This window comes from Acomys russatus, chromosome 32 (assembly GCF_903995435.1).
Source record: "Acomys russatus chromosome 32, mAcoRus1.1, whole genome shotgun sequence".
Taxonomy (NCBI): Eukaryota; Metazoa; Chordata; class Mammalia; order Rodentia; family Muridae; genus Acomys; species Acomys russatus.
Genome location: NC_067168.1, coordinates 47,531,845 through 47,551,969, shown reverse-complemented (window position 1 = coordinate 47,551,969; position 20,125 = coordinate 47,531,845). Strand labels below are relative to the sequence as shown.

Below are 20,125 nucleotides of genomic sequence, written 5' to 3'. Positions count from 1 at the left end.
TAAATAACAAAGGGCACAGGCAGCCTAGGGTTCTGTCACCTTCCTTCCATAGGGAGCGAGCTCAGAACAACGGACAGACCTCCTCCTTCTCCCATGTGCCCGTTCACTGTCTGTCACCAGCTCCTTGTCACTCAGTGACAGAAGACATGAACCACTGATGATCATCCAAGGCCCTCAGACTTGCACTGGAGTAGGAACGGGGGGCCCAGTGTGCTGGCTGATCAGGTCTTGAGCTCTGGAGACCCCACTACCCGTAAGGCCGTTTGCCAAATTGCTGGCAGTGAGCTCCTTGAACTGTGTCGTGAGCATGTGGCCCACAGGAAACACATCTGTCTCAGGGTGAGACACATGTCGGGCATGTGACGAACATGGATCCCACAGGAAGCATGCATCTGTCCCACGGTTAGAAATGTACATGATCCCGCAGCGAGAGCTCATGTGAATTAACTCAGACATGAATCTTTGTGTTGGGCTCAGCTCTGTTGGCCACCGTTCTCTCCTTTTCTCTGTGGTCACGTCGCACCACTCATTCGATTCTCTCTCCGTTAGCTCGTTTGGCTTTTGGCTGCATACCCAAGTTCCCATTAAATGGCGTCCGCAAGTTGAGTAAATGGTGGAGTAAACACACGTCGAGAGCTCACAGATGCCGCGCGTGTGCCTTGTCACGGCGTGTTACAAACGGTCCTGAATACGCTTACAAGTAACAAGTGCTGGAAAGATGCGACTCTTCTACGTCACTCACAAGAACGCTGTGTCTCCCGCTCCTACCGCCCCTCGGGCGTGCTGACCCAGCTGGCCCTGCTCCGCTACCCACGATCAGGCATCTTTGCCCATTTTTCATTCATTCCTACTTTTGTAGTCCTCTCCCTGTCTGGGCACCCACAATAGTGCGCATCCTTTCTCCCATCTCCTGTGCATTTATGTGAGTTGTGCTGTGGAGACAGGGACGGCTGGGGATACGCGGTCACAGTTTGGCCTCTGAACAGCTCGTTCTTCCCTCAGCATCATGTGTGTTGTGTGCACATCACAGTGTGTAAATCCAGTTCGTTGACTCTGCATTGCACATTTCCCTCTTAGTGCTCCACAGTTTCCACCCTTTTTGCATCTGGACACAGCCCTGTGCCGCACTTCTTGTGCCTGTGAGCAGACTTTTAGCATCTTTGAGGTAAACCTCTGTGTGCTATGAAACTTTTGGAGCCTAAAATACTCATGTTTTATCTAAAAGATGGCATCAGCAGTATGATAGAGATTGCCGTTAATCACACGCCCCGCATCTGCGGTCTGTTCTACAGTGTCCTTTCCCTTCTCCTAATGACTCTGCAGGAGCTGGTGGCTTCCCCACCCGCTGAGCACCAGGCTGCCAGGGAGAGAGGCAGCTCTGTTATCTGAGGAGCAGGCAGAGTAATGCACACTCACCTCTAGTTGGCACACAGCAGGTTCTTACGTGGTTTGAAGATGTTAGCCACACCCCTTGCTTTTCCTCACTCAGGGTCAGAGTGAGCATCTCCTTGCTGTGCGCTCACCTGAGAACAGCAGTGCCTGGAGGACATGGGCGAGCACACACAGGCAAGCACACCCGGGCGAGCACACACACCTCATGTGCTGCAGGGTATTGTGACTCTTGTGGCTTTTATGTCAGGACCTAAGGTCAGTATGGGATACAGAAATGAATAAATAAGCATCTGTGTAGTGGATGCCCAGTGTTACCCCGAAGACACTCACAGGCTGGGTGCAGGAAGCCGTTCAGTCAGTCCATCGCTCACCTTGCAAGCACACGGACCTGAGTCAATCCCTGTAGCTCATGTGGAAGAGCCAGGTGTGTACATACAATCGCAGCAGTGGTGAGGTGGGGACAGGCAGATCATTGGAGCTCTCTTGTCAGCCATCCTGGCCTCCTTGGCAAGCTCCAGGCCAGTGATCTATACTGTCTCAAAAAAGAAAGGTGGACAGGGTGTGAGGAAGACACTGAGCTTCTCTTTCATTTGACAGACACACAAGTACGTACATGACACACATGTGCACACATATACATGAGCACACACATGAGCGTACACATGTACACACAAACAAGCTCACATGCACACATGCACAAACATGCACGCACACACAAGCAAGCTCACACATGCACAAACACACATGCACACACACACAGCAAGCAAGCTCACACATGCACAAACACACATGCACACACAGCAAGCAAGCTCACACATGCACTCCCTCACACAGAAACTCAGGAGGTTTTTTCTCTCATTTTTTTGCAGCACTTGGGTTCGAATGCAGGGCCTCATCTGTGTTGAACAGCACTCTGAGCTGTGTCTCTGGCCTACTTTCTCTTTTCGTTTATAAACAGGCCTGAGTTCTAGGGTGCTATTGAAGGACATAAACATTAATTCCAATAGTATTTGTCTTCAAAAAAATAGATGACAGGCAAACACAGCGATTTTACAGATGACCACACACTGCAGAAATGACAGACACATGAGGAAAAGAAGCTTCACAGATTTGCAGTGTCCTGTGGGAAGGAAGGCCTGAGCGTGGGTGCTGTTGTACCCAAGCTTGCGCTCTCCTGTGGTCAGTGGCCACTGTCGCCTTGGTGTCACTCAGAGAAGCCCAGGGAGAGGAGGGGCTGTGGACACCCTCCGCAGCCTTTGGAACCCTTCAGCTCTAACAGCCGCATTCCTCCACAGCAGCAGAGGTGCAGCCAGGCCTGTGCACCTCTGCTTTCTCCCTGCATGCTCCCCTGTGTGTGATGGGAGTAAACGGGGGGGGGGGGGGATACCCAAGGAGGATGCCTGGGAAAGAGGAGGATGCAGGGGTCCTGGGACAGACAGGCATGGACACATAGACTGATCCACACCACCCCAGAACAAGGAAGGAGGAGAAATGCCATGTGTCGCCCCTCAGCACACAGGAAGTTTGGTATGACAAGTTATTCCCAACAGACTTGCTAAACAACAGTTTTCATGGTTTCAACTTGTAAATGAGAAAGAAAAACAAAAACTAGAAAAATAAAAAAGGGAGTCAGCCGGTCAAAGAGTCATCTGGGGTACAGAGGTGCTGTCACCCATGAACAAAGGCTGACACAAGGGCTATAGGACACCCACAGGTGGCAACCCTGCCATCGCACTGCCAGAGCCTTGTGGTGCTCAATGTACCATTGGACCAAGCTACATCTACCTCCCGAAAAATATATCTGCCTGTGGATTCCATACCTCAGTAATGCCACAGGCTGGGGAGAGCCATCCGCCCATGGATGGGATGCACAGAATCCAGGCTTTAACACCATTCCCAGTCAGGCAAAGCACCGGCCTTGGTCTCCTTGCCTTGCTGTGGAGCTGCTCACTCATGGGGCCCAGCAGCACCCCACCTGTCCTTGTGACTGACCTTTCCGGTGCTGCAAATGTGTATTCCTAGAGTGATTCGGTTACCAGTAATGAGGTAGACCTCAGGATTCTGGGCGCGTGGCCGCCTCCTCACCTCGCTCCCCGCCCTACAGAACATCGCAGCACAGCTATTGACACACACAGCACCCCATAAGAAGACAACCTTCCCACAGACTCCGTGTGCACCCCTCCCCCCACCGGACCTGGCCTGGAAGCTGCAGTAAGCAGGAAGTGGCTCTGGGTGTCCCTTAGGCTGCTTAGGAAGAGCTCTGAGCTAGCACAGCAGGGACAGGGCCATCACTCAGAGCCCAGAGAAATGAGCCAGGTTGTTCTAATTGGCATCCCCACCCCGAGCTGCTGTTGAATGCACCGTGGGGACAGAGAGCCAGGAGAGGGCTCTGGTGTTCGATGGTAGCCCGCCTGCGTGCCCACCCCTGCTTCAGTGCCCAGCTGCCACGCCCTTCACTCACTCAGCTTCCCTTGGGAAATAGTCCAAATAGCTGTTTAGAGACCCTGGCAGCCTGGGATGGCAGGGAGGCCCCATCACTGCCTGTGCCTGCCAGGTATGTCAGGAGCAGAGAGCTTAGAGAGCTGGGGGGTGGGGGGCTACAGGAGCTCCCTCCCCCTTCCCCTCTGCCCCTTTCCCTGCCCCTCTGTCCCTCTGCCCCTTTCCCTGCCCCTCTGTCCCTCTGCCCCTTCCTTGCCCCCAGCCCTTCACCTCTGGCCTCTGGCCCCTGGCCCCTGGCCCCTGCCCCGCCCCTTGGTGCCAACAGCATATGTGAAGATTCCTTTTAAACTTCAAAGAAGCTGCTGGGATAGTGGCACACACCTTTAATCCCAGCACACTGGAGACAGATAGACAGATCACTGTGAGTTCGAGGCCAGCCTGGTCTACACAGGACAGCCAAAGCTACACAGAGAAACTGTTAGGATTCTTCCCCAGTCTGCCTACCTGCCACTGAGCGTGGCCCTCCCCAGGGTATAGAAGGACAGACCCACCTTGTCCCCCACTTTGTCCCTCTTATCTCTTCTCTTCCTCTCTCGTTCCTCTGTCTCTGTCTCTGTCGCACTCTCTCTGGGCCACCCCTCCCCTTTCCTTGTCTCCCCGTGCTCATACAGTGAATATCTACATGTAATATCTGTTGCCTGGTAGCTTGTTTTTTAAAATTTAAAAGAAACTCTGTCTTGAAAAAAGCAAAAAACCAAACAAAACCAACCAACCAACCAACCAAAAAACCCAAAACTTAAAAGAAGCTTCTGTTCATTATCTCATAGGAACAAAGACAAACTGTGCGGTGGTTTGTTGGGCGGCCTTCCCTGTGCGGGTGGGGGGGTGGGGGGGGTGGGGGTTTGTCGGGCGGCCTTCCCTGTGCGGGGGGCGGGGGGGGGGGTTGTCGGGCGGCCTTCCCTGTGCGGGGGTTTGTCGGCGGCCTTCCCTGTGCGGGGGTTTGTCGGGCGGCCTTCCCTGTGCGGGGGTTTGTCGGGCGGCCTTCCCTGTGCGCGGGGGGGGGGGGGGGGGGGGGTTGTCGGGCGGCCTTCCCTGTGCGGTGGTTTGTCGGCGGCCTTCCCTGTGCGGGGGTTTGTCGGCGGCCTTCCCTGTGCGGGGGTTTGTCGGGCGGCCTTCCCTGTGCGGGGGTTTGTCGGCGGCCTTCCCTGTGCGGGGGTTTGTCGGGCGGCCTTCCCTGGGAAGATATGAACAAGCATCTTTCTGCTCACCCGAGGTACCAGCAACAGGCCAAAGTAGCAGTTCTACTCACGTTTAGTTTGGTGAATCAGTGTGTTTATTGGGTAACTTACAGGCTGTAAGTGAGGAGTATGGGTGGAGGGGTGCAGAGGAGTGGGATTTAGAAGAGAAAACCGGGTAAGAGCATTTGCTTCTCCTGCAGAGGGCCTGAGTTTAGTTCTCAGACCGGCACAGTACTCAGTAGCTCGCAACCATCTGTAACTGCAGTTTCAGGGCGTCCGGTGCCCTCTTCCAACCTCGGAGGGCGCCAGGTCTACTTACGGTACACATAACACTTATATATATAAAATAAATCTAAAGAAATTAAAAATAAAAATGTGGGAATAAGTACAAAACATTACCAATGGACAAAGAAAAAGTAACCTGTTTTTGTTGTTGTTGGTTGTGTTTTCAAGCTTTTTCCACGAATTGTTTTTACAAACTAGCATTTGTCTAGTAATCTTTCTGGTGATCAAAGGTGTTTATTTTGTGTTGGACTGAGGCTGCCGTGCACCCAGCAAGGCCGGCAGGAGTCACGTTCTTTTTCCTGGACCTCAGGAATTCAGTTCTGATTTGCACGTTGTTTCAGAAGCCAGGGGGCTGGGCTCAAGCCCCTGGGAAAGCACAGCTGCTGCTCCCTGGCTCACCAACACTTTCTAGTTTTCACAGAATAAAGGGCTGCACTCTCTGGGCACCTGCCAGCAACTCCCAGGGCTCCCCATCCCCGCAGTGACCAGAGGCACCTGCCAGCTGATGGTCAGCAGAGGTCACTGGAGGTGTTGATTCCCTGGGGTCCTGTGTTTCCCTGTAACCGCTACTTACTGCAAACTGCTGTGTTGAACCAAGTTTATTAGCTTGAAAATTCTCACTGACCCCCCTCGCACACTCTCTTTTCTGTTCTCCTTTGTTTAATTTACAGTTTTGTGAGTTTTACCTTTAAGAAAATGTTGCTGGAGTCTGGTGTAGGACTCGCAAAGCAGGAACGTCATGAGCCAGAGAGGCCAGTCTGGCTGTGCATGCACAGCACCACAGTAAGGGGCATCGCTGACCAGCACGGACAGCCCTGCCCAGAGTGCCTCCCTCCCTGCACACGCTCCTTCCAGCCAGCTCTTCACGTGGGCGTGGCCTGCATTTCTCCTCAAATACATGTCCTGTTCTTGTCAGCGCTTCCCCTGAGTGGATAAGTCAGAATGTCTGTGGTGGCGATGTACAGAACCACTAAGCGACTGGGTGAGGAAGTGGGGCTAGAGGCCAGCAAAGCAGTGTGGCCAGCCATGCGGCCACACCCCAGGGCTGCTCCACTCTTGGATTTCTTTTTTCTTTTTTTTTTTTCTTTTGGGTTTTTCGAGACAGGGTTTCTCTGTGTAGCCTTGGCTGTCCTGGACTCGCTTTGTAGACCAGGCTGGCCTCGAACTCACAGCAATCCGCCTGCCTCTGCCTCCCAAGTGCTGGGATTAAAGGCATGCGCCACCACGCCCGGCTCCACTCTTGGATTTCAGGCTGTAAATTGTGTCCTGTTCAAACGAGCAGTCTTGCTCAGGCAAGGCAAGGAGCTTGGCAGAGCATAACCCGGCTTTAAGGTTTAGTAAATCTCTTCCTTTATAAAAGTGATGCGTGTCTGTTGTTGAAGTCTAAGAATGGCTGGCAGGATGGCGTGACGTCCTTCAGACGCCCACACCCGAGAAGTGAGGCCTTTGAGGAGCTTGTTCCACTTTATTTTTTAAGCTGACTGCCACCAAGATTCCACAGGGCCAAGCAAGGGTGCAGGCGTGTTAGGGCGGGCGTGTTAGGGTGGGCGTGTTGGGGCGGGCGTGTTGGGGCGGGCGTGTTGGGGCGGGCGTGTTGGGGCGGGCGTGTTGGGGCGGGCGTGTTGGGGCGGGCGTGTTGGGGCAGGTGTGTTAGGACAGGCACAGCAGGCCAGGGTGGAGGCGCTTTAGCTGCAAACCATGGAAGCTTCCTCTCCATCCGCTTACTTGTTTCTCAGGTAATGCGTTTAATGCTGAGATCATCTTACACAGAATCTATCTCAGTGTTCAACAGAATGGTGGTGCCCCTGTGCCTCTCCTCACTGCTGCTTTGTCCTTTGTAGACCATAGCCAGAGTCTTAACTCATCTACTGCACACGGCAGCATCTGACCAGTGTTTTCTCAGGCTCTGTTTGCCTGAGCACCTGCCAGTGTTGACCATTGTGGCCATAGTCAATGTCTCTAGTCCTCCATTCCTAGGTCACTCCAGATCACTGCTAATGCAGGGTCGGCCTGGGGGCTGCTAATTTCTAGGTCTTCTGGCTACAGCATGCTCAAGCCTAGCACTATGTTGGCTCCACATTATCCCACTTCTGTGTCCCATCATCTCCCACTCCTGTGCCCCATCATCTCCCACTCCTGTGCCCCATCATCTCCCACTCCTGTGCCCCATCATCTCCTACTCCTGTGTCCCATCATCTCCCACTCCTGTGTCCCATCATCTCCCACTCCTGTACCCCATCATCTCCCACTCCTGTGTCCCATCATCTCCCACTCCTGTACTCCATCATCTCCCACTCCTGTACCCCATCATCTCCCACTCCTGTGCCCCATCATCTCCCACTCCTTTACCCCATCATCTCTCACTCCTGTACCCCATCATCTCCCACTCCTGTGTCCCATCATCTCCCACTCCTGTACTCCATCATCTCCCACTCCTGTGCCCCATCATCTCCCACTCCTGTGCCCCATCATCTCCCACTCCTGTGCCCCATCATCTCCCACTCCTGTGCCCCATCATCTCCCACTCCTGTGTCCCATCATCTCCCACTCCTGTACCCCATCATCTCCCACTCCTGTACTCCATCATCTCCCACTCCTGTGCCCCATCATCTCCCACTCCTGTGCCCCATCATCTCCCACTCCTGTGTCCCATCATCTCCCACTCCTTTACCCCATCATCTCTCACTCCTGTACCCCATCATCTCCCACTCCTGTGCCCCATCATCTCCCACTCCTGTGTCCCATCATCTCCCACTCCTTTACCCCATCATCTCCCACTCCTGTGCCCCATCATCTCCCACTCCTGTGTCCCATCATCTCCCACTCCTGTACCCCATCATCTCCCACTCCTGTGCCCCATCATCTCCCACTCCTGTGTCCCATCATCTCCCACTCCTTTACCCCATCATCTCCCACTCCTGTGCCCCATCATCTCCCACTCCTGTGTCCCATCATCTCCCACTCCTTTACCCCATCATCTCTCACTCCTGTGCCCCATCATCTCCCACTCCTGTGTCCCATCATCTCCCACTCCTGTACTCCATCATCTCCCACTCCTGTACCCCATCATCTCCCACTCCTGTGTCCCATCATCTCCCACTCCTGTACTCCATCATCTCCCACTCCTGTACCCCATCATCTCCCACTCCTGTGTCCCATCATCTCCCAATCCTGTACCCCATCATCTCCCAATCCTGTGTCCCATCATCTCCCACTCCTGTGTCCCCATCATCTCCCACTCCTGTACCCCATCATCTCCCACTCCTGTGTCCCATCATCTCCCACTCCTGTCCCATCATCTCCCACTCCTGTACCCCATCATCTCCCACTCCTGTACCCCATCATCTCCCACTCCTGTACTCCATCATCTCCCACTCCTGTGCCCCATCATCTCCCACTCCTGTGCCCCATCATCTCCCACTCCTGTGCCCCATCATCTCCCACTCCTGTACCCCATCATCTCCCACTCCTGTGTCCCATCATCTCCCACTCCTGTGTCCCATCATCTCCCACTCCTGTGTCCCATCATCTCCCACTCCTGTGCCCCATCATCTCCCACTCCTGTGTCCCATCATCTCCCACTCATCTCCCACTCCTGTGCCCCATCATCTCCCACTCCTGTACCCCATCATCTCCCACTCCTGTGTCCCATCATCTCCCACTCCTGTGTCCCATCATCTCCCACTCCTGTGTCCCATCATCTCCCACTCCTGTGTCCCATCATCTCCCACTCCTGTACCCCATCATCTCCCACTCCTGTACCCCATCATCTCCCACTCCTCTACCCCATCATCTCCCACTCCTGTGCCCCATCATCTCCCACTCCTGTGCCCCATCATCTCCCACTCCTGTACTCCATCATCTCCCACTTCTCTACCCCATCATCTCCCACTCCTGTACCCCATCATCTCCCACTCCTGTACCCCATCATCTCCCACTCCTGTACCCCATCATCTCCCACTCCTGTGCCCCATCATCTCCCAGGACTCAACTGCTTTTGATATCTCGTAAGGAACTCATTTCATTTTTGTTTCCTGTCTTCTCCCTGTCAACAGCAGTGTGTCTCAGTTCAAGCTGTTGTTTCTTCTCGGTCTCCTGAGCACCTTCTGGTTCTTTTTTTACCTTTAAAGATGTCTGCCTTTGGAGAGTCATCATTCACACTCCCCCACAGGCTTTGTTCTTTGATGGTTGAGATATCTGAGCATCCTGAACCTCCTTACAAGACCCCAGACAGTGGTGGGTGTGGAAAAATTTTTTGGGTGGAGCTGTGCTCTCTGCCTGATTGTAAATTGCCAATCATGTCAGGAGGCACTTACGGACGCTAGAGAAGAGGAGATGGTCCTCCGTGGCGAGTGTCTGAGAGGGCACACTGTCGCTGCGTTCCTTCCATGCTGTGAGTGGAGACAACAGTTTAGTGCCACAATCGCTCCGTCAGTGTTCAGCAGTTATCATGTCCTGAAGGAAACCACACCAGACACCTAGGGGTGTGGCACTTCAAGGCACTCGCAGGACCGTAACTCGGGCTGCAGCATGGTTGGATGGTGCTGGGCAGAGGATGGGGCTGATAAAGAGCTCCATGCACCAGAAGATTGCTCACTCAGCGTGTCTTAACATTTTGTGGAAGACTTTGGAATAAACTTTACTTTTATACAAAACACCAAGAGTGGCACATAGTATCAATTTATGATAAACACTTATTTAAAAAGCATAAAGTTAGATGGGGAAATAGAAGGACCAGAGGGTCCTAGAAATCTAGAGGAAGAATATTGTGATGGGTGGATCAGGGCCCAGGGGGTTCTGCTCAAACTATTGCACTAGCCAAGGACAATACAAGCAGTAAACATCGAGCCCCTGCTCTGATCTAGCCAATGCACAGGACATTCTCCACAGTTATGTGGAGAGAGGGGACTGACTCTGCCATGAACTCTGGTGCTCCATATTTGACCACCTCCCCTTGGTGGGGATACCTGATGGCACTCAAAGAACAAACAGGCTACCAAGATGAGACTTAATAGCCTATGACCATAAAGTGGGGGAGGAGGTCATAGACATAGGGAAGGGCAATAGGATGAAAGCAGGACACGGGGAGGAATGGGAGGATAATAAGTGATGGGATAACAATTGAGTTGTAATCTGAATAAATTAATAAAATTAAAATTAAAAAAAAAAAAAGAAAAGCGTAAAGCAAAGTAAGGCAGTAACGATTGGATGGGCCACACCAAAGTGCGATGGTCTTTGATATGTCAGAGCCTCTAGTTTAAGAGTCGCCGAAATCCACAGAAAGGGTGTGAGGCCCTTTGGGACCTAGCTTTTCTGCTAGCAGCAGTGGGTGGAAGTGTCAGTGTGACGTCTTTCTTTTGCAGCATGCACTCTTGGCCTTGAAGTTCATCCTTGCGTTTGCCATCCCTGATAAGCCCCGGCACATCCAGATGAAGCTGGCCAGATTGGAATTCGAGTCTTTGGAGGCACTGAAGCAGCAGGTAAGAGCCGTGTGTCGCAAACGCAGCGGGACTCTGTCTCTCTAACGCAGGAGCGCCTTAGCATGGGGTGGTCAGTTAAGTACACGCAGAGGACTCAGTGGAGGATGGGATGGCCCAGCCCCGATCCATGATGTCAGCCCGGCAAGGCTAAGCAAGGAGCAACAGCCAAGCAACAGAAATGATGAATGGAGTCAAAGAGCAACGCAGGCTTCTAAGAACCAGGGTTACTGCCACCATCTCTAGCCATGCCCTGTATAGCAGCCAGTAAACATACTGTTCTATATAGCAGCCAGTAAATGCCATGTCCTGTACAGAAACGCTATATAGCAGCCAGTAAACAAGATCCTAGATAGCATCTCACAGGCTGTGGCGAGAGACTGGAAACCTGTGGGCAGAGCCTCGAAGGGTGCCGTGAAGACCATTTCCTTGTTCTACCAGATGAGAGAAAAGAGCACGGTAGGGGACGGGGAGAAGGGAGGATGTGGGAGAGCTCGCCTTGAGTAGGATTCCCCACTGGTGATTTTCTGCCTGTGAGGAGAACAAACAGCAGACACTGAGTTCCTAGATGCTCAGCACGGTCAGCTCCAGGGCGGTGTCTCAGTTCAAGCCACGAGGCAATGAATGAACTGGGCAGTGTCCCCTCAGGGACCAAGTTCAGGTCAGCACCTCGTGGACCACACAGCATTTGGGGAATTGGAGCGGGAATGTGAGGAGGCCACACTATCTGATCCTCTGATGGAAGGGAGGATCCTCAGGGCAGTGTTACAGGTGGGGACCCCCCCGTTAGGAGAGTGCTGTGGCTGGATCTGGGGGTTCAACCCAGAAGAGAAGGCAAGAGAACTGGTCCCCAGCCAGCTGGGCTCATTGTCCCATGGTGGGTGACAAGACTCAGTCTCTGGGTTTGCTACAGAAATGGGTCTGACATGTTCTCACCTTAACCGCACCCTCGTTCAAGCTCCTAATGCTCCATGGTGGGACAGCCCCGTGTCAGTAAGAGAACTGAAGGGGCAGGCACATCATGGCTACAGACGTTGAGGCTTTCATATTTAAAGCCCATAAGATAAATTATTAAAGCAACAGGAATCTGAGTGTTGTGGTAGGTGGGTAGGTGGGTATCTGTGAGTTTTAGGCCACCCTGGGCTATATAGCAAGTTCTAGGGCAACCAGGGCTACAGCATAGTGAGATCCTGTCTCAAAAAAAAAAAAAAAAGGACTCAGGATATAAATCTTACATAAAATCATTTGTTTTCTTTCATAAGAAAAAATAGTTTTAAATATTGTTGAATTTTTTTCATTTACCAAAAAAGTAGAGTATGAAGTATTTGGCTGGTAACTTATTAAAATAATACAGATATTCTGTATGAAGAATATTTTTAAAGCCTCCTGGAATCAGAAAATTCATCTTGGGCTGGGGAGATGGCTCAGTAGTTAGAGCGTGAGGACCAGAGTTCACGGAGACCTTCCAATAATCCCAACCTCAGGAAGGAGAGACAGGGACCCGGGGACCCGCGGACCCGCGGAGACGGGTGGCCAGCAAGACAAGCCGCGTCAAGGAAGTGGGGTTTGCCTGAGAGATTCTGCCTCAGTGAATATGATAGAGGGGATCCCAACATGAACGCTCAGCCTCTGCATGTACTCAGGCACGTGCACAAACACATGCCTGCACATATACACGTGTGTCCCCCCAACACACACAGAATAGAAAAAGAAAAAGGTATTCAGTGTTGTGGAAATGCACTGTCAGTCAGGAACATGCGGGAACAAACGTGGAGAAAACTCAGCTGTCCTTCACCTCTCCCGTCCAGCCTCACTGCACGCTCACACCACCCTGACTGTGCCTCTGAGCACGTCAGCTGGCAGATGCCTCTCCCAGAGCTTGTGTTTCCTGCCTCCTTCAGTGGGGCAAGCCATCATCTATCTGCCTGGTGACTTAAGTGTGGCCTCCGCTCCCCACTCTGCCTTTTGCCACAGACAGAGAGGCTTCCGCTGCATGGCCTGTTCTGGGCTCAAGTGAAAAACGGAGCTATGGAGAGTGTGTGCAAGAAGTCGCCCACATCTGGCTGCCTCTCACATGCCCTGTGAAGTGATTGGAGTTGATAGTCTCTAATAGAAAGTTCTGGTACATCTCGATGGCCGTTTTATTACATCTGCTTTACACCAACCCAAGCCCATTTTAAGAACAAAATATGATTAAAAGTCTTAAGTCCTTTATTCCTAAATAAGGTTGTGCATTTTAGGCATAGAACTTTAAATTAGCACACTTGTAAGAAGGCATTTCAGCATAGGTTAGAACCCTCCTCTTGCCCCGCCCCCTCCTTTGCCCTGCCCCCTCCTTTGCCCCGCCCTCTTCCTCCCGGTTCCCACGCAGAGCTAAGAGCAGCTGAGTATTTTGATAAGCTTGGGCAGCCACTGCCACCACGTCTGGCAGGTGATCCGCTTGCCCTCGGTTTGGGGCTGGCCTTTTAACCAGCAGACTACGTGATCCTAACTTGGTGATCTGGATGCGGTCCAGGTAGAGGGCACTAGTGCCCTCTGTTGGATCCCTGGGTGAAGTGCACTTCGGGGAACTTGAGAGGGAAAGTGCAAAAAGCAGAGCTCTGTCCGTCACAGCAGGAACCTGGATTCCTGAACACAAGGGAAACTAGACACATGTAAGGTGAGAGCACGCAGACCAGGCTCATGTGCACTGCAAAGGGCGTTTGCATGACTCAGCCAGGTTGAGACCTTCAGGAAGAATTTTACGGACAGTGACCGCTACCACCCGATGTTCTTATTTCTTTACAAATGGGCTTACTTGGTATCCAGTCATTTTAACATCCAATTAGAAAATAGAAAGGAGTATTGTCTAAGAACCATTGGTACTGAAGTCAGTAGCCACAGCTAGCTACCCCAGGCAGATGGGCCTTAACAAGTCCCAAGCACACGTGTGAGCCAGGAGCAGGGGCAGGTGCCTAGAGCACACGCATGAGCCTCACAGGAGCCGACGCGCGAGCCTCCCGGGAGCAGGGGCAGGTGCCTAGAGCACACACGCGCGAGCCTCCCGGGAGCAGGGGCAGGTGCCTAGTCAGCACGGGGCCATGGCCCAGACGGCTGCTGTTTGGCCCTCACCAGCCTCTGCATGTCTAGCTGGGATGGAGCTCAGGGGTGGAGAGCTGGCTGAGTGTGCACGGTGTCCCGCATCGCTCCCCGTCATAGGAAGAATGAAGGCTGTGTTGGTTTTCTGGTGTTAAATACATTTTATCTTTTTTTGTTTTGTTTTTGTTTTTCGAGACAGGGTTTCTTTGTGTAGCCTTGGCCATCCTGGACTCACTTTGTAGACCAGGCTGGCCTCGAACATTTTATCAACTTCTCCAGTATCTCCTTTTCCCACTGCCGTGGCCTTGCGTTATGGGAACACACAACATTTTAAACTAAACATGTAATATTTCACAGCTGAGAATAAGGGTGAGAAAGCATTTGACTTAAACACAGAATAGCGTGATGATCTGCCGGGACCTGGCTCGGAGTGAAATGTTTGATACAGGGTGTGTAGGGACCCCATCCTGCCCGTGGTGTCACTCTGGAAATCTAAGACTTCTAACCCAAGGTTTCTTAATCAAAATTTTTGTTTTGTTTTGTTTTGTTTTGGTCAAATAAAGAAATGGCAGTTGTGAGAGCCAGTGACAGGTCCCTGGGCAGGAAAGGTCCAGTTCCCAGGACGTAAAGGCCAGGTCAAGTCCAGGCTGAGGCCGACTTCACAGGCTTGAAGAGCTCAGGTGCTCTGAGGCATCCCGACCCCCCGTCCCGGGTCGCACAGATCCTCTCACATGGACAGGTAGCTTAAACCTACACGTGTTAGGTTTTTCTCATTATCCCACTGGGGCCGGGGGAGCCGGTGCCTACACATAGTCATAAGGTCATGAGGAGGATGCGATGAGACCGTGTGAGTGGAGCACAGGGGTGCTGGGTGGGGACAAGTACCTCCCATGTGTGACCCAGCATGCCCTGTGGAATAAAAGGACACCTGCCACCACTTCTGCCTGGTGTCTTAGTTTCTGTTGCTGAGATAAACACCCTGACAACAAGCAACCTGAGGAAGAAAGTGTTTGTTTCCATTTACAACTCTCACGTCACATGCCACATGCCGTCGCTGAGAAAAGTCAGGGCAGGACCCTGAAGGCAGGAGCTGATGCAAAGCTTCCTGGGGCACGCAGCCAGCTTTCTGTAGCACCCAGGACCAGCTGCACAGAGGTGGCACCACCCACATTAGGCCGAACCAATCAAATCACAGCATTGCCTGATTCTATTCAAGTACCCACAGAAATAAAAAGCCGGCCTGAGCCATGTCAGGCCCATATTCCCAGTGCTGTGGGGGGCAGAGCCTGGAGGACTACAGGTGCCTGGCTGCCACCCTTGCTCCAGGTTCAGAGGGAGAGAAGTGATAGGGCAGGGGACCTGGTGTTGTCCGCTGCCCTCCATGTGTCTGAAGAGGGGGTGGGGGGGGGGTTGGAGGAGAGGCAGTGTCTCCTGCCACTGTATGATGTGTGGGCCCCAGGCCCAGGCAGTGAGCTACACAGTACAAAGCCTGGCATCCAGCAGTCTCTGGGTAAAGGCCTCAGACTTTATTGACCTCCACATAGTTCAGAAGCCAGTGAACTATAAATAAGTGGCAAACGATGTCCTTGGACAAAGCATGAGTCTTAAAATACACACAGGCAAAAATGGAGGCAAATCCCCTGTCTTCCTGGGGTCGCTGGTGGAAGGAGTGACCAGGATTCCCACATGAGCCCTTCTGAAGGACCCAGCGAGGCTCTCCTTCCCCGTCAGGACCGGGGAACGCTTAGTGAGTCCGCACTATAACCCCAAATTTAGCTCTTGTGCTAAAAACAAGCAAATTGAGGCTCCGGAGCAGCCTGCACCCTGCTGGGACGCCTCTGCCTTGTCTCCTGTTCGCCAGCGAAGTCTTCAGAGCCCATGCTCTCCTTCAAATGTAGCTGCAGCTCTCAAAAGTCTATGACTGTTTGCTTTTCCCAGTGAGCAGTCTGTCCTTGTCACTGATCTCATTTGTTTTCTAAACAAAAGTTTGAAATCTGTCCATCTCAGTTCTCCCACCTGGTATAAGAAGCTACGCTGAGGAGCCTTGTTACGTGCTGATCACTTGCCTCATTTACCGCCGGCACCATCCACCCACTCAGGGATGGGCTCTGTGACTGCTGGGCTTGAATTAGTCCGGAAGTAGCTCTGTACCAGTGAGGGGAGGGGCCGAAGCCATGCCTCCTGTGTCCTCTGGACTGTCAAGAGCTAGTCCTTGACTTTTGAATTACCCCCCGCTCCTTGTATCTGCGTGTGGATTTAAGTAGCCACTGTTGTGCACTCTATTGCGCATCCTAGGACACACACTTCATTGTTGCCTTGAGAAAGAGCCTCAGTGTGCTGCCCCACAGCTGGCCGTCCTGCCGCCCCAGCCTGCCAAGGGCCCTGTGGAGACACACCCTGTGAAAAACGCATTTTTTAAGCTTTTAATTGCTAAGATTGTAGATCTTTTAGAACAGAATAATCCATGCTATTTTTTCCTACTGGTTTACGTTGCCTGTGGGGTTTCACAGAGACGGCTGGCATTGTGGCGTGTGCTACCACAGACAAGGGATTGCAGCATAGGAGGAGTTGCTAGACAAGGGAGTAACGGGTCCAGAGGAATCTCAGGAGCTGCAATTTGGTACCTCTCTCTTTCTCCCCAAAATAGCAGAACACGGGGAATAGCTGAGCTGCATAACTAGTGAGAGACGATCACACTAATGGTTCTGAAAGCATAAATGGCAATATCACAGTGCACGGTGAAAGTGCAGGTAATTAAAATTTGTCCCCAAGGACACTCACTTCAGTTGACCCTTGGTCCTGTGGGGTGACCGTTTGCCCAGGTGTTGCTCCCTAAGCAGCACCACACAGCTGCCTCTGTGGTGTTCACAACGTGTCAAGTGCTGGTAGTTGACTAGGGGACAGTGTGCGGGTCAGATCCCGGGCCACTGGGCAGGATTCTGGTGTCCACTGAAACAGTCCCTCCCTGACCCTGAGGGATGACCATATGTGGTGACCAAAGCTTAGACCTGAAGTAGATCAGACATTAGCTGCACTGTGTGCTTGGCAAGGGTTAAGAGCAGGAAAGCCATGTTGAAATGATCAGACTCAACCCAACTTCAGAGCAGCAATGTCTCTGCCTGTGCATGTCAGCGTGTAAGATGGCCCCCATGATCCATGCCTCTCAGGGTTTATACCTGTGTGCAGTCCCCGTGTGCCTGTGGCTCCGTGTTTCCAGAACAGGGCTGCAGCCATGATGGCATGTCTCTTTAGAGGCTGGGTTATAAAGCAGAAGGCTTTGCCTTTCTGCCTCCTGGATCACTTGCTCATGGGACGTAATAGCTGCCATGTCATAAGGACACCCAGGCACCCAGCAGCAAGGCCTGTGTGACAAGGGACGTGGCCTGCTGCCAGCCGCCCCCGAGCACCTCAGATTCTCTGCACCAGACATTAGCAACTTTGTCTCTGTAAAGAGCCAGATAGTAAATAGTCCCAAATGTGTGGACCATGTCACACGTACTGAGTTCTGAAAACAGTCTGTCAACAAACGAGAATGCCTCTGCGCCGACAAACTTCACTCCAAGTGGAGGTGACCAGCTGCAGTCGCCTCCCTCAGCCTCGCCAGCTTGGAGACTGCTGTCTGACTCCACTCTCAGAGGCTTTTCAGAAGCTCCTCTCTGACCAGAGCTACCAGCTGCTTCCAGATTCCTGACCCACCTTACATGTGAGGTGATGGTGTGGTAAGCCACTGAATTCTGGAGCGATTTGATTTGCACCAGCAATCCAGAAAAAGAGGCCAGCTGGATGTGTGTGGTTTCTTTCTTCAAAGAATCCTCCAGCCATGAGTGAGAAATGAGGCATGTCAGGGATGACGTCATTCCCCTTGACCAGGTAAGGTGAGGTAACTGTTGCTTTCAAGGCCCAATTCTGTTCTCCAGGGAGACCCCAGGTCTGCGCTGAGAGTCTGAGTCTTGCACTGAGTTTGTCAGCATCCTTAGGTCAAGATCTTGATTCTGGCCCCAGTTAGTTTTAAGCGACTTGAATGTTTTGCAGCTGTGTTGGACACGGGGAATGAAAGTAACTGCATGTTCTGGCTCTTGATATGCAGTAGCCGCGCTCTGTGCACGGAGTCAGGGTAAACCACGACCCTCATCAAGACTCAGCCTGGAAACAAAGCCCACAGCCCCGAGGCCATTGGAACGTGGCATGGAGCAGTTTCCATGAAAATAGAATTCTTCCTGGGGCCACCAGCCACATTCTGTAATTCCAACTGTGTTTATGCTCTTTATAGAAGCACGTGGTAGCCAGCCTGCCTTTTTTTATGAGGATGATGAGGCGGAATCCAAAGGCAGCCAGGAAGGCAGAGGCAGGAGGGGCAGCCAGTCCCAGTCAGGAAGGCAGAGGCAGGAGGGGCAGCCAGTCCCAGTCAGGAAGGCAGAGGCAGGAGGGGCAGCCAGTCCCAGTCAGGAAGGCAGAGGCAGGAGGGGCAGCCAGTCCCAGTCAGGAAGGCAGAGGCAGGAGGGGCTGCCAGTCCCAGTCAGGAAGGCAGAGGCAGGAGGGGCAGCCAGTCCCAGGCCAGCGTGAGCTGCATAGTGAGTGAGCCCCATGCCAGCCTAAGCTCAAGAGTGAGCACCTGTCTAAAAACGTGAGGGGGGGAAGGAAAGAGAGAGGGGTCTGGAGGGGGTCCAGGGTGCATAGGAAGGGGAGCCCCTCACTCCAGAATGCAGCTGGGAGCCTGGATCTTTAACCCAGTGAGGCGTGAAAACTGGCTGTGGACCAATCACTGAAGGCCCGAATGTTCGAAGCCTTCACTTTGTGTCCCCACCCCCTCTCACCCCTGAACTCAAACTGGCCATTTCATTCAGAGCAATTCCTCATGATAAAACAAAAATTAGTAAGCCCACTTGAGTGTTATGTTTTTTACTTAATTTTAAAAGTTTTCTTCATCTTGAAACTTATGAGCAAAGTGACCTAGAAGCCACAGAATTACATGTATAGTCCCTTGTGCAGACACTGTGGCACATGTGCCCCAGCCCCTTCCCTCCGTCCCTCCCCCGCTCCCCTCCCCTCCCCCTCCCCTATCCCTCCCCCCTATGTTCCCCTCTCTTCCTCCCTTCCTTTGTCCCCCACCCTTTGCTCCTGATAAACCCAGGGCCTTCTTCACTCTTCTCAGCCACTCAGTTCAAGCTGTGTCCGGATCCGTGTCCCCAGGCTGTTGAAGGCTGAGCTGTGTTGGACCCGTGCCCCCAGGCTGCTGAGGGCTGAGCTGTGTTGGACCCGTGTCCCCAGGCTGCTGAGGGCTGAGCTGTGTCTGGACCCATGTCCCGGGGCTGCTGAGGGCTGAGTTGTGTCTGAACCCATGTCCCCGGGCTGCTGAGGGCTGAGCTGTGTCTGGACCCATGTCCCCAAGCTGCTGAGGGCTGAGCTGTGTTGGACCCGTGTCCCCGGGCTGCTGAGGGCTGAGCTGTGTTGGACCCGTGTCCCCAGGCTGCTGAGGGCTGAGCTGTGTCTGGACCCGTGTCCCTGGGCTGCTGAGGGCTGAGCTGTGTTGGACCCGTGTCCCCAGGCTGCTGAGGGCTGAGTTCTGTCTGGACCCGTGTCCCCGGGCTGCTGAGGGCTAAGCTGTGTCTGGACCCATGTCCCTGGGCTGCTGAGGGCTGAGCTGTGTCTGGGCCCGTGTCCTAAGGCTGCTGAGGGCTGAGCTGTGTCTTGACCCGTGTCCCCAGGCTGCTGAGGGCTGAGTTCTGTCTGGACCCGTGTCCCTGGGCTGCTGAGGGCTGAGCTGTGTTGGACCCATGTTCCTGGGCTGCTGAGGGCTGAGCTGTGTTGGACCCGTGTCCCCAGACTGCTGAGGGCTGAGTTTTGTCTGGACCCGTGTCCCCGGGCTGCTGAGGGCTGAGCTGTGTTGGACCCGTGTCCCCGGGCTGCTGAGGGCTGAGCTGTGTTGGACCCGTGTCCTAAGGCTGCTGAGGGCTGAGCTGTGTCTGGACCCGTGTCCCTGGGCTGCTGAGGGCTGAGCTGTGTTGGACCTGTGTCCTAAGGCTGCTGAGGGCTGAGCTGTGTTGGACCCGTGTCCCCAGGCTGCTGAGGGCTGAGCTGTGTTGGACCCGTGTCCTAAGGCTGCTGAGGGCTGAGCTGTGTTGGACTCGTGTCCTAAGGCTGCTGAGGGCTGAGCTGTGTCTTGACCCGTGTCCCCAGGCTGCTGAGGGCTGAGCTGAGCTCCCATCAGCAGCTGAT

At 53.2% G+C, this 20,125-nt stretch overlaps 1 protein-coding gene across 1 annotated transcript in view; it reads left to right on the top strand.

Moving 5' to 3' along the window:
• The window catches only part of Ano10 (anoctamin 10), a 104,405-nt gene that overhangs the window by 71,577 nt on the left and 12,703 nt on the right, over nucleotides 1-20,125 (top strand). Inside the window, exon 11 of the mRNA XM_051140251.1 lies at nucleotides 10,718-10,834. Coding sequence (XP_050996208.1) covers nucleotides 10,718-10,834 — 117 coding nt within the window. The remainder of the gene's footprint in view (nucleotides 1-10,717; nucleotides 10,835-20,125) is intronic.